General features: G+C 39.2%; 1 protein-coding gene and 1 pseudogene across 9 annotated transcripts in view; both read left to right on the forward strand.

The window, feature by feature from the left end:
* Window positions 1-13981, forward strand: part of TTC23L (tetratricopeptide repeat domain 23 like) — a 58770-nt gene that overhangs the window by 21067 nt on the left and 23722 nt on the right. For all 9 annotated transcript variants that reach the window (XR_014137887.1, XM_081796035.1, XM_081796030.1 and 6 more), the window contains 3 exons: window positions 834-959; window positions 3948-4125; window positions 6303-6411. Coding sequence is in view for 8 of the 9 variants with exons in the window: in XM_081796035.1 (XP_081652161.1) it covers window positions 834-959; window positions 3948-4125; window positions 6303-6411 (413 nt within the window). In the remaining variant the exon portion in view is untranslated. The remainder of the gene's footprint in view (window positions 1-833; window positions 960-3947; window positions 4126-6302; window positions 6412-13981) is intronic.
* Window positions 116-208, forward strand: LOC132682571 (U6 spliceosomal RNA; annotated as a pseudogene).

The raw sequence follows: 13981 nt of genomic DNA on the forward strand, positions 1-13981 counted from the left end.
GAAATAGTTCTCTATGTCCCCAGAGGCGGACCATTACTCTTCAAAAAGCATGTGATTTTAACAGCCTTTTGGTACTATCTCTACTTGAAAACTGTGCATGGTATTTCGTGTTCACGATCGATCATACACTAAAGTTGGAACAATGCAGAGATTAGCGCGGCCCCCGAACAAGGATGATACGCAAATTTATAAAGCATTCCATATTAAACAAAATTAACCATGAGTCTTCTTTGAGACCATGTGTCCTTAATGTCTCCTCTTTACCACGTTCCCCTCTCTGCTTTTTTGGTCTTGGTACTCAACTTGTAAAAACTGATTCGTTGCCTTTCTCTGTTATGCCTTTAGAAAGGGCTACTGACTATGTGGGAAATAGGATATTTGGGAATTAAGGGGATTTTCTTTCTTGCTGTTTGCCTTTTGCCAAAAATCTGTTTTGCTTGGACTTTCTAAATGATCCAGAAAGTCCCTTTCAGCAGAATTAGTTCCTCTCTTTTACCATTCACAGGAAGCAACTTGGGAAAAGTGAGTATTGTCACACCATGGATGCCTCTAAAGGAAATCTGGCATAATTTACAGTTTCTGTTCACTTCTCCAAATGCTCACCACCCACCACAGCCCTGGATTCAGGCTACTGCCATGAGAAACCCAGGTCTCTGTTTATTTTCTAAAGAATTCTTGACCACATATACATCTAGAAGATAAAGAACATAGTAAAGTGCCTGTTTTTCAAATTCTGCTTCATTTTCTCAAGTGGCCCTTTTGTTTACTTATCAACCGTTGTCCCTGGGAAGTGGGGGAGTTTGTGTGCCTAGCATTTTCCTTGACTGTTTCACTGGCAGAGAGGCTTATTTCAACCTGCAGAAGGCAGAGAGAAACATGAAGGACCTGAAAGAATTATGTGAGGGAAGTGTTCACAGATTACAAGTCTCGGAGAAAGACCTGACAATTGCTTTGGGCAGGTAAGATCTGGGCTTTGAGAGGCTTAGGCTTTTGTCAATGAGGCCCGGTATCACATGATTGTTCTGTGCTCTTCTGTATAAGGGGAGAAAAAATCCTCAGGGCAAAAAACCCAGATACTCAGATGGTGATAAAAGAGGCTTTTTATTTACCAAACGCACACACCATGGTCTAAGCTTTATGTGCAGTGCCCATTGAATTCTCATAGACAGCACTGAGGTAGTTGGTGCAATTATTGTAGAGAGAGAGAGAGAGGAAACTGGGGCTGAGATTAAACAAACTGTCCACGGTAACAAGTGTTGGATCCATGGTCTAAACTCATGGACTCCTCGCCCTTATTCTGTCTTTCACACCTAGTCTCAAATTATGTCTTTTTCTACACTTGATCTTAGCCAAAAGGCCGAGAAGCGATTAAATTATGTCTTTTTCTGAATCGCCACCTACTTTTGTCATGAAGCATGGTATCTTAAAAGACAAGGAAAGAGTACTTAATGAAGACCGTTTGTTTATTGGAAGCCTATGAAAGCTATGCACGGCATATGCATTTTTAAGGAAAGTTCTGTTCCATATGGAAACCAAGTACTTGGGATGTGTTCAAGCCAGAACAAGACTTAACTGGTTTGCAGTTGAGTTAGGTATCCTTAGAGAGAATCACAGTATTTACATATAAGAGTGGGCCCAGCAGATTATCAGGAGAAAAAAAGAATAATAAAGCGTTTACTGTTCCTTAGATTTTTAAGATATCTGCACATCCACAATCTGGTTCCAAAACTGTAAACACTTGGCATGGTAGGGTCGATGACGGAATGGTAAGTAAATGAAATACATGAGTCATGCCTACCTGCTCTAAACAACCATGAACCTAGAAATCAAATGGGAAATGGTGGGGAGGTGTTTGAATGCCCAGTGTTAGGTCAAACTATTGATATAAGTCCACGGAGCCATAAATTAGAGTCTAGTGAAAGTCTGCTGCTGTCACATGGGTCAGTGGCTAAGGTTTTTGTGCCGTATGTGAAAGATAGCCTTGTTCCTTTTTCAGAATAAATACTAGTGCGTATTTCACTCATTCATTCTACAATATTTATTTAGTATCTATTTTGTACCTGCACCGTTCTAAGTGTTGGAACAGTGTAACTATCTCCAAGAACTATTCTAAGTGCGCTACATCATTTATTTAGTTCAATCCTCTACCGCAAGCTATGAGGTAGGTATTTTTGTTTTCATTTCACAGGTAAGAAAATTAAGGCACAAAAAGAGGAAGTAACTCAAGGTGACAGAATGACTAGTAGAAGATCCAACACTACAGATGGGTCTTCTTAATCCATGGCTCACCTTCTGTACCACATTGACTTATATTTCATACTGAGCAAATATCTATTAAGGGCAAATCCCCTTTCTCATTTTAAAGGTAGGGAAAATACACTGTGATTGTTTAGGCCAGACAACTTGGCTAATATCTCCCTACAAGCTCTTGATGAGAGGCATTTTCATTCTGTAACTTCTGCTGTAATAGTCAAAGGAAATAGTGGTCTGATTGATCAAATATTTTTTCTGGAAAGAATTACCGGATAACATGCCAGTGCTCTTTTGATTGTTAATCCCAATCTTCAGAGGAAGGATGAACCTTTCAGTTTAAAATAAATTGTAACTTGTGGAATGCCTTATATAAAATAATTTCATATACATACATATTTTTTCCACTTTGGGAATACAAAGATGGAAGAAGCAAAGGGGGAGGGGAAGTAATATTGATTGTGTATCCACTATATGTTAAGTGATTTCATGTACAATTTTTTATCTAATCTTTATAACAACCTTATAATTTAGGTATTCTTATTGTTTTATTTGGAAGGAAATGTAGACTCCTGGAATTTGACCATAAAGCTAATAACTGAGGGGGGCACCTGGGTGGCTCAGTCGGTTAAGTGTCCAACTTCAGCTCAGGTCATGATCTCATGGTTTGTGAATTCGAGCCCCACATCAGGCTCTGTGCTATCAGCTCAGAGCCTGGAGCCTTCTTCAGATTCTGTGTCTCCCTGTCTCTCTGTTCCTCCCCCACTCACTCTCTGCCTCTGTCTCTCTCTCTCTCTCAAAAATAAATAAACATTAAAAAAAATTTTTTTTAAAAGCTAATAACTGTGAGAACCAGCTTTGCACTGCCATGTTATTTGCCTGTGTCTTGCTGTCTCTAGAGGAATAAATTTTAATGAAATGCTTTTTTATTCTCATTTTTTAAATTATATTTTGTTTTGGAAGATTTGAAAATATAGATATGAAGAAGAAAATAAAAGTTAGTTTTAATTTCACAACCCAAACATAACTGCTATGGATATTTTAGAGATAAAGATTGATCAATCGATAGATAGATATGTCAGGGTCCATTTTAAGTAGTCCTGTCACTTTTTAAAATTTGCCACACTTTTAATTTCTCCTCATATTATTTAGTCTAAAACGGAAGCATGATTTTTAAAGCCTGAAGTATTTTATTATATGATGTGCCATAATTTATTGAACCACTGTCTTTTGGAAGGAGTATTTACATTGTTTTCTCTATCCTCATTTTTAACTGAGGAGGAATAAACTAAATCAAACAAGACAAAGCAATGGCTTTGTATTGGTCTGAAAGAGAGGGAGTCAGAATAAAATGTTATTCTGATTCTAGAAAGTCTGTGTTTATGGGTAAATAACCCATCTTGTGAACCACTGGAAGCCATTTTATGCTTTTTTATAAAATTAGACTATAGCATGCTGTATTAATGGGAGTGAATATTAGTCAGTGGAATCTGGTGGGTAAAACGCAGGTTAATGGGAGTTTGTTTATAGCAAGACTGGATTTTGGTCAACCACTCAGATAATTGGCCTCTAAAGGCCAAATCTTAGAATCATTCATTCTAAGAATGATTCACTGATTCATTCTTAGAATCAGTTCCTTTTGTGTCTGCAAAGTAAGGGGCCTCTCTGACTTTGCATCTTTGTCCCTCTTCTTATAGAGCCTCCTTGGCCGTCCACAGATTGAACCTTGCTCTGGCATACTTTGAAAAGGCAATTGGCAATGTTATTGCTGCTAGGGGTGATAGGACATCAGATCTGGTCAGTCTGTATGAGGAGATCGCGCAGATCGAGCAGCTGAGGAGGAACCATGATCAGGCCATCCAGTACTTGCAGCAGGTTGGTGAGTTGGCTGGAGCACCAGCCTACTGGCCTTCTTTGGCCCCATGCCCCATTCCCAGGACCAGGGAAGCTTGGGCTTCTCAGAAGAACTAGGGGGTGGGGTGGATTTCCCGCCAGATCCACACAAGAGCCCTTCCTCAACCTGAAACAACGTGGGCAGAGAATCCTGACTCAGGATGAGTGTATCTGCTGTTTGACCTGATCTGGGACCAAATTTCCCCTCCCAGGCTTCCCCTCATCTCTGTGGGTGCTGGGAAGAGGTAAGCAAGTGAGTCTGCTCCAGGGAAAAAAGCTGTAGGGGCAACCAAACTTAAGGCTTTAGCAAACACAAAGGGCTTTTTTAAAATGAAAAAAAAAAAAAAATCATGATATTTTGGTGTGATGCTGTCATTTGTCCTCTAGGCTAGCCCAGCTGGTTGTATCAACAAGTCTAAATTTAAACCGACAAAAGAGTATTTCACTTGGAGGTAACTAATTTGACAAATGCCCAGGGGAAAACAAAACAAAATAGGAAGGAATGTTGAGTCATTATAATGAAAACAGTGTGGGGCTTTTTGATGCATCCTGTACTTGAAACTTCCCTTGAAACTTATTAAATTCGCCTTTTCTCTCCTCAAATAACCTGTTTGTGGCTTCTGGTACCTCCGGAAGCCAAAAGTGGATTAGATTTCCTGTATCATAGAAACCGTGCAATGCAATTCAATGGTATATGTGAAAACAGTCTGATACTGTAGAAAAGGCATTGCAGGTAATCACACTGTGGAGAAATGTTAGGGGATGTTGGTCTGAAGGCAGGGAGTCCACTGTTTACAGAGCAAGCCATCAGCTTCTTGTGTCCAAGACTGTGCAAGCGGTGGTCAGATCAGGATTGCCAAAACAAGATATAGTCAGTGTTTCCCAACAGCAACACAAATAGTTAACATTTATGGACTGCTTTTACTATGTGCACTTGAGGATATACTCATTTAATCCATGCAATACGCTTATGAAGTGGAGGCATTATTATGATTTGATCTCATTTTAAGGATGAGGAAACGGAAGCTTAAAGAGTTACAGCTAATTCAGCTGAAGTTGTGTCGCTAACAAGTAGGAGAGCAGGGATTTGAACTTAGAGAATTTGAGTCCTCAGAGCCCGCACACATACCAGCTCTGAACTCTACCTTAGCTCCATAGTGTTGTCTGAAATCTCTGGGGCTCCTTGAGATACCTCACAGTGTCTGACCCGTGTGAACTATGAGGCACGGGGGAAGGGGGCTTTTTTCTTTCTGGTGGGTGTGGGCCAGGGGTTTCTCTCTTCTTTCTCCTTCCACTTTAGTACGAATGATAATAGTAATAAAATCTCCACTTCTGTCATGCTTAGGACATTCCAGGTGGTATCCTAAACACTTTACACATATTAATTCATTTAATCTTTACAGCAACTGCTTGTAACAGTCATTTTTGTCATTCCGGTTTTATATTTGAAGAAGTTTGTGACTTGCCTGAGTCATCAGTGGCTGAGCTGGGATAGGAACCCAGGCAGTATGGTTTTAGGGTCCATACTTAACTCTCCTGAACTTCCTTTGATAACGAACCTTTGAGAAGCGTAGCTAAAGTTGTGATTTTAGTTTTGCTATGACACCTAATAAGACATCATAGTGGCTAATATTTATTGAGAACTTACCATGTGATGGTATTATGTGTGCTTTGCATGTACCATCTCATTAATATTTTCCAAACCACAATTGATGGAAACTATATATTTCTTTTACATGGGAAGGTGAAGTTACTTGCTCAAGACTCACAGGAAATAGCTGGGACTCAAACTCACCTCTCTTATAACTCCAAGATTAGCTATCCACAGCTCTCAACTAGCAATTTCATGAGAGCTATTAGAAAATCCTCTGGGGGTGCCTGGGTGGCTCAGTCGGTTGAGCAGCTGACTTCGGCTCAGGTCATGATCTCACAGTTTGTGAGTTTGAGCCCCACGTCGGGCTCTGTACTGACAGCTCAGAGCCTGGAGCCTGCTTCGAATTCTGTGTCTCCACCTCTCTCTCCCTCTCCCTCATTCACACTCTGTCTCTCTCTTTCTCTCTCAAAAATAAATAAACTTAAAAAAAAAATAAAAAAAAAAAAGAAAATCCTCTGAAATACTGTCATTTGGGTACTCTTGATAATGATTTTCTCTATTCCAGGCCTATTCTATCTGTGTTTCTTTGTTCACTGAAGCCAGCCCCCAAACTGCAGAGGCAAGTGCGTTACTAGCCAAGGCTCATGCCCTGTCTGGAGAGGCCCAACACAGGGGTAAGTAGAAGAGGTAGCTTGCAGTTATCACCATTTCCCATGGTGGGGGGAAGCACACTGGCAATGGTCTATCTATCGATGTGAACAGGTTATAATTAGCTATTCATGACTGTGATGGAAAAATTAGACTGGAAGCCATTTTGTACAAAAGCATTTACACATGAATTTAGGCACAATAATATCTCCATAAATTAGTTGGGACATCAAAACCAATAAAACCATCTGGTTTCTATTTCCTTTATTCCCTTAGAATCTCAGCAGAACTCACCTGCATAAAGAGTAGAGATCATACACGCTATGAATGTGAGCTGTGAGATATTGGTTGATGAGGAAATCCAGTGATGAAAGACAAAAACATTGGCTCCTTCTTTCTTCCTCCTCCATTCTCAACCTCCTGGACTCTTTTCCTCTGACTGTCAAGAGAGAACGCTTGTAGCAGCTAGAATTTTTATGACTATATTCACAAGTGAGGTATTGGGGCTTCTGGAAGAAAGCCAGGTGATGAATTCATCAACAGTAGTCCTTTCTCAGACAAGGTCATCCTTTGGAAAGTGAGTAGCTTCAGGAGAGACACAAAAGAACGGATGAGAAAGGACTGTGTGCCGTGCTCAGCTGACTGGGTCAGATTAACGGACACTAATGGATTCAATGGCCCATCCGGAGGAATTTGAGATTTGTGAAAAATATGATTTAAACATTTTAAAATGTTGATTATCTCTGCTCATAAAAGGAATCCATTTAGGTGTACATTATTTTTCAGTCTTTTATGAAAAAGAGAGAGGAAGAGTGAGAGAGAGAGGGAACGAATCGCAGGGAAAGTTTTGCATCCTACTTTTCTCCACTCTTCTATTTTCCCAAGTCATTAAATAATTTTGTTCAGTTTTCAGAAGTTATTTTCATATTTTGATTACTGTTTCCTTTAGCATGAATGTTCATTGAAGACTTCCTGATTCTGTGTTTCCTAGCTAATCATCTTCTTTAAAAAGTTTTCTTGTGTATATTCAGAGTATTTGTACTCCATATGTACATCTGATTTTTTAAAAATAGTCTTCATGGTTATAACACATTTAATGTATTTGTGAATATGTAAAAATTGTGTTCAAGTGAGAAACTTCTATGCTTCTGGGTTGGGAGGTTCTAAGGCCACCTTATTCTTTTCTTGTATACTAATTTTTACCTGTAAAGATTTGGATCTTCACCTATCATTCACTAAATTCCAGATGGATCACATCTGACTGATCACAACTGAAAATATGAATTATCCCGAAGGAAATACAGCACTACAATCAAAACTCCTAAAATTAATAATTTAAGGAAATAAGAACTTTCTGAGCACACAAAGATATACTAGAAGAGATTGATAGATTTAATTTTAAAAAGATCTAAAACCTGTGTCTGTCACAAAGTACCATAAATAAAATAAAAAACAGTGTAATCCAAGATGAACAGATAATTTGAATAAGCCCTTAATTATTGGGAAAAAAAAAAGAATTTGTGAGAAAGATACATCAACATCCAGATGATTCCACTGGATAATTCTACCTAATAAAGTATTAACACCCATCCTGCATAATCTTCTCCAGAAAATTGAAGAGGAGGGAAAATTTCCCAACTCATTTTATGAGGCTTGCATTACCCTGACACCAAATCTAGGCAAAGACCTTACAAGAAAAAAAACAAAACAAAACTACAGAACAATACCTTTCATACACATAAACCCAAAAAATTCTCAAGAAAATACATAGCAAAGTATAAAAAAGAATAATACACCATGACCAAGGGAAGCTTTTTTCTTGAGAGTGTCAGCCTGGTTCAGTGTTTAAACCTGAATGAATGTTCTCTACCATATTAACAATCCAAAGATGAAAAGTACGTAATCTTATCAACTGATGCAGAAGAAGCATGTGAAAAAATTCTGCATGCATTCACAGTGGAAGGGGAACTTTCTCAATCTGATAAAAGACATGTACAGAAAACCCATAGCTAACATCATGCTTCATGGTGAAAGACTGCTTTGCTCTTAAGATCAGGAATAAGGCAAGGATGTTCATTCTCACTAAGCTTATTCAACATAGTACTGGAAGTCCTAGCTAGTGCAGTAGGCAAGAAAAAGACATACAGCCTAAAAGAAATAAAATGGTCCTCATTTGCAGCAATGCAGCTGTTTCTGCTGAAAATTCCAAGAAATCTGCAAAACTCTTAGAACTAGTAAGTGAGTTTAAGCTTAGCAAGATCACAGGATATAAGGTCAACCATAAAACCCAGTCACATTTCTATATATTAGCAATTCACAACTGGAAACTGAAATAAATATTACTTACAATAGCCCCTCCTCCCAAATGAAACACTTAGGTATAAATCTAACAAAACATGTACAGTATCTGTATGCTAAAAACTACAAACTCTGATCAAAGAAATCAGAGATGATCTAAATAAATGGAGACATAATGTATTCTTAGATTGGAAGATGTCTAGTAAAGCTGTCACTTCTATAGAAATTGATGTATGGATTTAACACAAATTATCAATCCAAGATCCCAGCAGGAATTTTTGTAAATATAGACAAGCTGATTCAAAAATTTATACAGAAATGCAAAGAAGTTAGAATAGTTGAAACAGTTTTGAAAACTAATAAAATTGGAGGAATCATACTACCCGATTTAAGATTTATTATAAAAGCAACAGTGGGGCGCCTGGGTGGCTCAGTCGGTTAAGCGTCCGACTTCAGCTCACGTCATGATCTCGCGGTCCGTGAGTTCAAGCCCTGCATCGGGCTCTGTGCTGACCGCTCAGAGCCTGGAGCCTGTTTCGGATTCTGTGTCTCCCTCTCTCTCTGACCCTCCCCGTTCATGCTCTGTCTGTCTCTGTCTCAAAAATAAATGTTAAAAAAAAATTTTTTTTTTAATAAATAAATAAATAAATAGAAGCAACAGTAATCAAGAGAGTTTCGTATTGGTGAAGGGACAGAGATCAGAGTCACGGGAACACAAAAGAGAGTCCAGAAATAGACCTGTGTAAATATAACCAATTAATTTTTGACAAAGGTGCTAAGGCAATTCAATGTGGAAAGAATAGTCTTTTCAACAAATGGTATTGGAACAATTGGAACAATGGTATTCACATGCCAGAAGAAAAAAGAGAAAAAACTCACTTTCGTAACATACACAGTCATTCAACATAGATCATTGTCCTACATGTAGGAGCTAAAATTTACATTTACTTTACAATAGAAAAATAGGGAGAAAAATAATACCAAACATTACATAAAACAAATGGCCAATAATCACAAAAAAGTTTCAATCATAGTAATAATGAATCAATATAAAACAGCAAGGATACCAAGTTTCCATCAGAATGTCAACATTTAAAAGAAATGATAGCATTTAGGATTGATGAGAGCAATTTGACACAAAATCTCTGAAAGATAATTTGGCAGAATGTTACACATCTTAAAACAATACATACCTTTAAAATCAGTTTTCACCTATCCTATGTAAAAATTTTTTAAATATGAAAATATCTAGTATTTGCCAGATTGTGGAAAAACAGTTCTGCTCACTCATAGATGGAAGGAGTGATAAGAAATTTGGAAAATAACTTGATAAGACCTAGTAAAACCAAAAGGAAACATGTAGAAGGATGTTTACTGTGGCACTCAGTCTGTAATTGTAAAAAAAATTGGAAACAACCTAAATGTTTATCAATTAGTGAACGGAATATTTGATATATTAATTGCATGGAATTCTGTAGTCTGTAAAAGGATTAGACTTTATAAATAAAAAGAAAGTTAAAAACAATATTAAGGAAAAAATACCTTGCATTTTTAGGACATAAAAATACTATTGTTTATAGTCACACACACATATGTATATATACATGAAAAATGAACTGCAAAGTAACTAAGACCGCATCAAAATGTACATCAAAATGTAAACAGGTAGAGACTTCTGTCTATGCCTTTGTGAAGAGATCTGTGAATCAACACACACATACACACATACAAATTAAGATGTTCCAAAAATAACCATTTGAGGACACTGGCAATAAATAAGCAGACAACAAATTGGAAAGCATTCTTGCAAAACTGCTAGAGCTTTGGGTAAAGAGAGTCTTCTTGTCTTTTTGCCTGAGGCTGCTCCCATCCACCCACAGCACCAGCTCAGACAGTGAGAATACAGCCATTTGATCAGCAGGTGCTCGCCAAGAGAACAGCAACTTTGTGGCAGAGGCTTTGGACTCCATTTGGAGCAAGGGGCAAACACATTGATTCATCAGATAAAAGTGGCAAACTCAGAAGAAATGCAAGGAGGGAACGCCTTCATACTTGGTAGCCTAAAGTTGCTGTCCTGGTTTGTAGGCATTAGAAGCCCGTCAGAAATCTTAGGAAGAACCTGGAAATGAGAGCCAAGAAAAGGCCAGAGAAGCTCTCCCAACATCCCTTGCCAACTGGGAAACTATTTACATGTGTAGGGGAGATATGGCAAATAACAACCAAAGAAGACTTGAAATGTGGCAGAGCTTTGAATGCACACCCTAATCTACATACAGATCAATCAACAGAGGATAGAAGTCATACATCGTAAAGGTTTTTGAGCACAACCTCTTTTCAAGTCAGTCACTTGGGTCAGCACTAAGCTATGCAGACACAGGGGTAACCCCAGGAATCCAGACCAAATTTTTAAAGGATAATCATTAGGGGCACCTGGGTGGCTCAGTCAATTGAGCATCTTACTTCAGCTCAGGTCATGATCTCACAGTTCGTGAGTTCGAGCCCTGCATCAGGCTCGATGCTGTTAGCCTGTCAGCGCAGAGCCTGCTTCAGATCTTCTGTCCCCCACTCTTTCTCTCCCACTGGCATGCTCTCATAAAATAAATAAAACATTTACAAAAAAAATAAGCATTAAACACAAAGATTTTAGATTTCTAGTCTGGCATATAGGGGCTTGGAGGTGGTCACTCCATCCTAACTACAAGTAAAAAGCTGAACAAACTGGAAAATCAACAGCTTTTCTTAGATCTGTCAGGGAAGTGAGGTCACAGGGCAAACTGATGCCCCTGAAATTGGAGAGACAAATAAATACAGAGAATCACAATTTGCCTGAGCAGATACCTGTCTACAGGAACCAGTACTGGGTAGGAATACCTGAACTATAACTGATAAATTTCTGGAAGCTCAGTGTGATTAAGACTGAGAGTTAAAAATTCCAAGAACCCAGTGACGGGGGCCGGGGGGGGGGGGGGGTGGTCTCCACACTCTTGTGAGATTTACCTCCAGGAGCTTGACCAGGTTCTCAAAGTGAATATTGGAGAAAAATGCCCCCTTGCTGCCAGGAGAGAGAGAGGGGGAAAAATAGCCAGTTAAAATATTCCAGAGCTGGGGCCCCTGGATGGCTCAGTTGGTGAAGTCAGTGGCTGACTTTGGCTCAGATCATTCTCATGATCTCACAGTTCAGTTTGTGGGTTTGAGCCCCTCATCCGGCTCTGTGCTGATAGTGCAGAGCCTGCTTGGGATTCTCCCTCTTTCCCTCTCTCTCTGCCTCTCCCCCGCTCACACTTTCTTTCTCAAAATAAATAAACTTAAAAGAAAAATCCTTTAAAAAATATGCCAGAGCTTTCTACTAAACAAGGCCTGTCCTCAAGAAAAATTATTTTACCAGAGCCTAAACTGTTGTTGTTGTTGTTGTTGTTTCAGAACCTAACCAACCCAAAGGGAAGGAAATACCCAACTTTAGCCCACTCTCGCTATCCCTTCCCACCTAAGGGAGAAAGGGGCTGAGAAGCACTTGCGAAGTTCACAGTCCAGGGGCACAGGCTCACTAAAAAACTGAGACCTAACATAGGATGATAGAATGCCTTCCCCTCAAAGCCCACATCTTCCCACCACGTAGCTAGTGGCCTATTTAGAGCATTTTTTTTTTACCCAGTACATCATGTCCACCTATCAAGAAAACTTCAAGGCTTAGTAAAAAGCAAAAGCAAAAACAAAAAACAAAACAAAACAAAAACAAACAAACCCACACAGTTTCAAGAAACACAGCAAGCATCAGAACCAGACTGAGATATAGTAGGGATATTCGAATGATCAGGCCGGGAATCTAAAACAATTATGTGATGTCCAAAGGCAGGAGGTAGACTTCCTAGCTCAGGATGAGCGAGAGAGAATTCACCCTTCCTCTACCTTTATTATTATTGTTTTTATCCTGTGAATCCTGGCTATTGGAGAAACAGCACCTTGTATTGGATGCTGATTCAGAGTATACACAGCCTTTGGGAGAATTCAAGTCTTGCAAAGTATTGCCACCTAGCTGGCACTGTAACTGTCTTCAAAAGACTGTACCACCATTCTATCAAGCTGGCTGCTTCAGTATGGTGGAGAACATGGTAAGACCAGTGAATTTCTTGACATGGGTCCATTACGGCCCTTCTTTTGCTGTGAAGTGAGTTCCTTGATCCAAAGCAATGTTGTGTGGAATACCATGATGATGGATGAGGCATTCTAAGTTTATGGATGGTAGTTTTGGTAGAATCATTGCATGCAGGGAAGGCAAATTTATATCCAGAGTAGAAATATTCCAGTTAAGGACAAAATGCTGCCCTTTCCATGAAGAAAATGGTTCGGTGTAAGCAACTTGCTACCAGGAAGCTGGCTAATCACCATACATAATGGTGCCATATTAGAGGCTCAGTGCTGCTGTCTGCTGCAGATTGGGCACTCAGCCATGGCTTTGGCAAGTAAACGTCCTTATTCTTGGGCTCATTCCTGGTTAATCAGGGTTTTCCAGAGAAATATAACCAACAGGAGTGAGGGGACCCCTGGTATAATATGTCTCAGAATCCAAAGGCCCAAGAACCAGGAGTTCCAATGTTTGAGGGCAGAAGAAGATGGATTTCCAGCCCAAGAAAAGAGTGAGAGAAAATTCATCCTTTCTTTGCATTTGTGTGTGTGTGTGTGTGTGTGTGTGTGTGTGTGTGCGGGTGTGTGTGTGAACTTGGTGAGGACAGATCTTCTTTGCTCAGTATACTGATTCAGTTGTCTATCTCTTCCAGAAACACCTTCACAGAGACACCCAGAAATTGTTTTATCAGTTATCGGGACATCCCTTAGCCCAGTCTAGTTGACACTGAATTAACCATCCCAAATGCCATATGTGGGCAAGTTATATGAAAAATCTCTGTACCTTCCACTCAGTTTTTCTGAGAATGTAAAGCTGCCTTAAAGAATAAAGTCTATTTTAAAGAAATCAAACACCTAAGCAAAGACATTAGCATTCAGACACCATAGAGGAGACAGATTCTGCCATTTGAGTCTAGGCAATTCACTAAAACAAAACAAGCAGGGGCACTTGGGTGACTCAGTCGGTTAAGTATCTTGACTCTTGATCTCAGCTTAGGTCTTGATCTTAGGGTTGTGAGTTCAAGCCCCACATTGGGCTCCATGCTGGGTGTGGAGCCTACTTAAAAAAAAGAAAAAGAATAAAACAAAATAAAAACCCACAAAAATATATCAGTCTGTTGTTGCTACTATATAATATCTAAAATGTACAGTTTTGGGGTGCCTGGGTGGCTCAGT

Source organism: Panthera onca, chromosome A1 (genome assembly GCF_046562875.1).
Source record: "Panthera onca isolate mPanOnc1 chromosome A1, mPanOnc1 haplotype 2, whole genome shotgun sequence".
In the NCBI taxonomy this organism is placed as follows: domain Eukaryota; kingdom Metazoa; phylum Chordata; class Mammalia; order Carnivora; family Felidae; genus Panthera; species Panthera onca.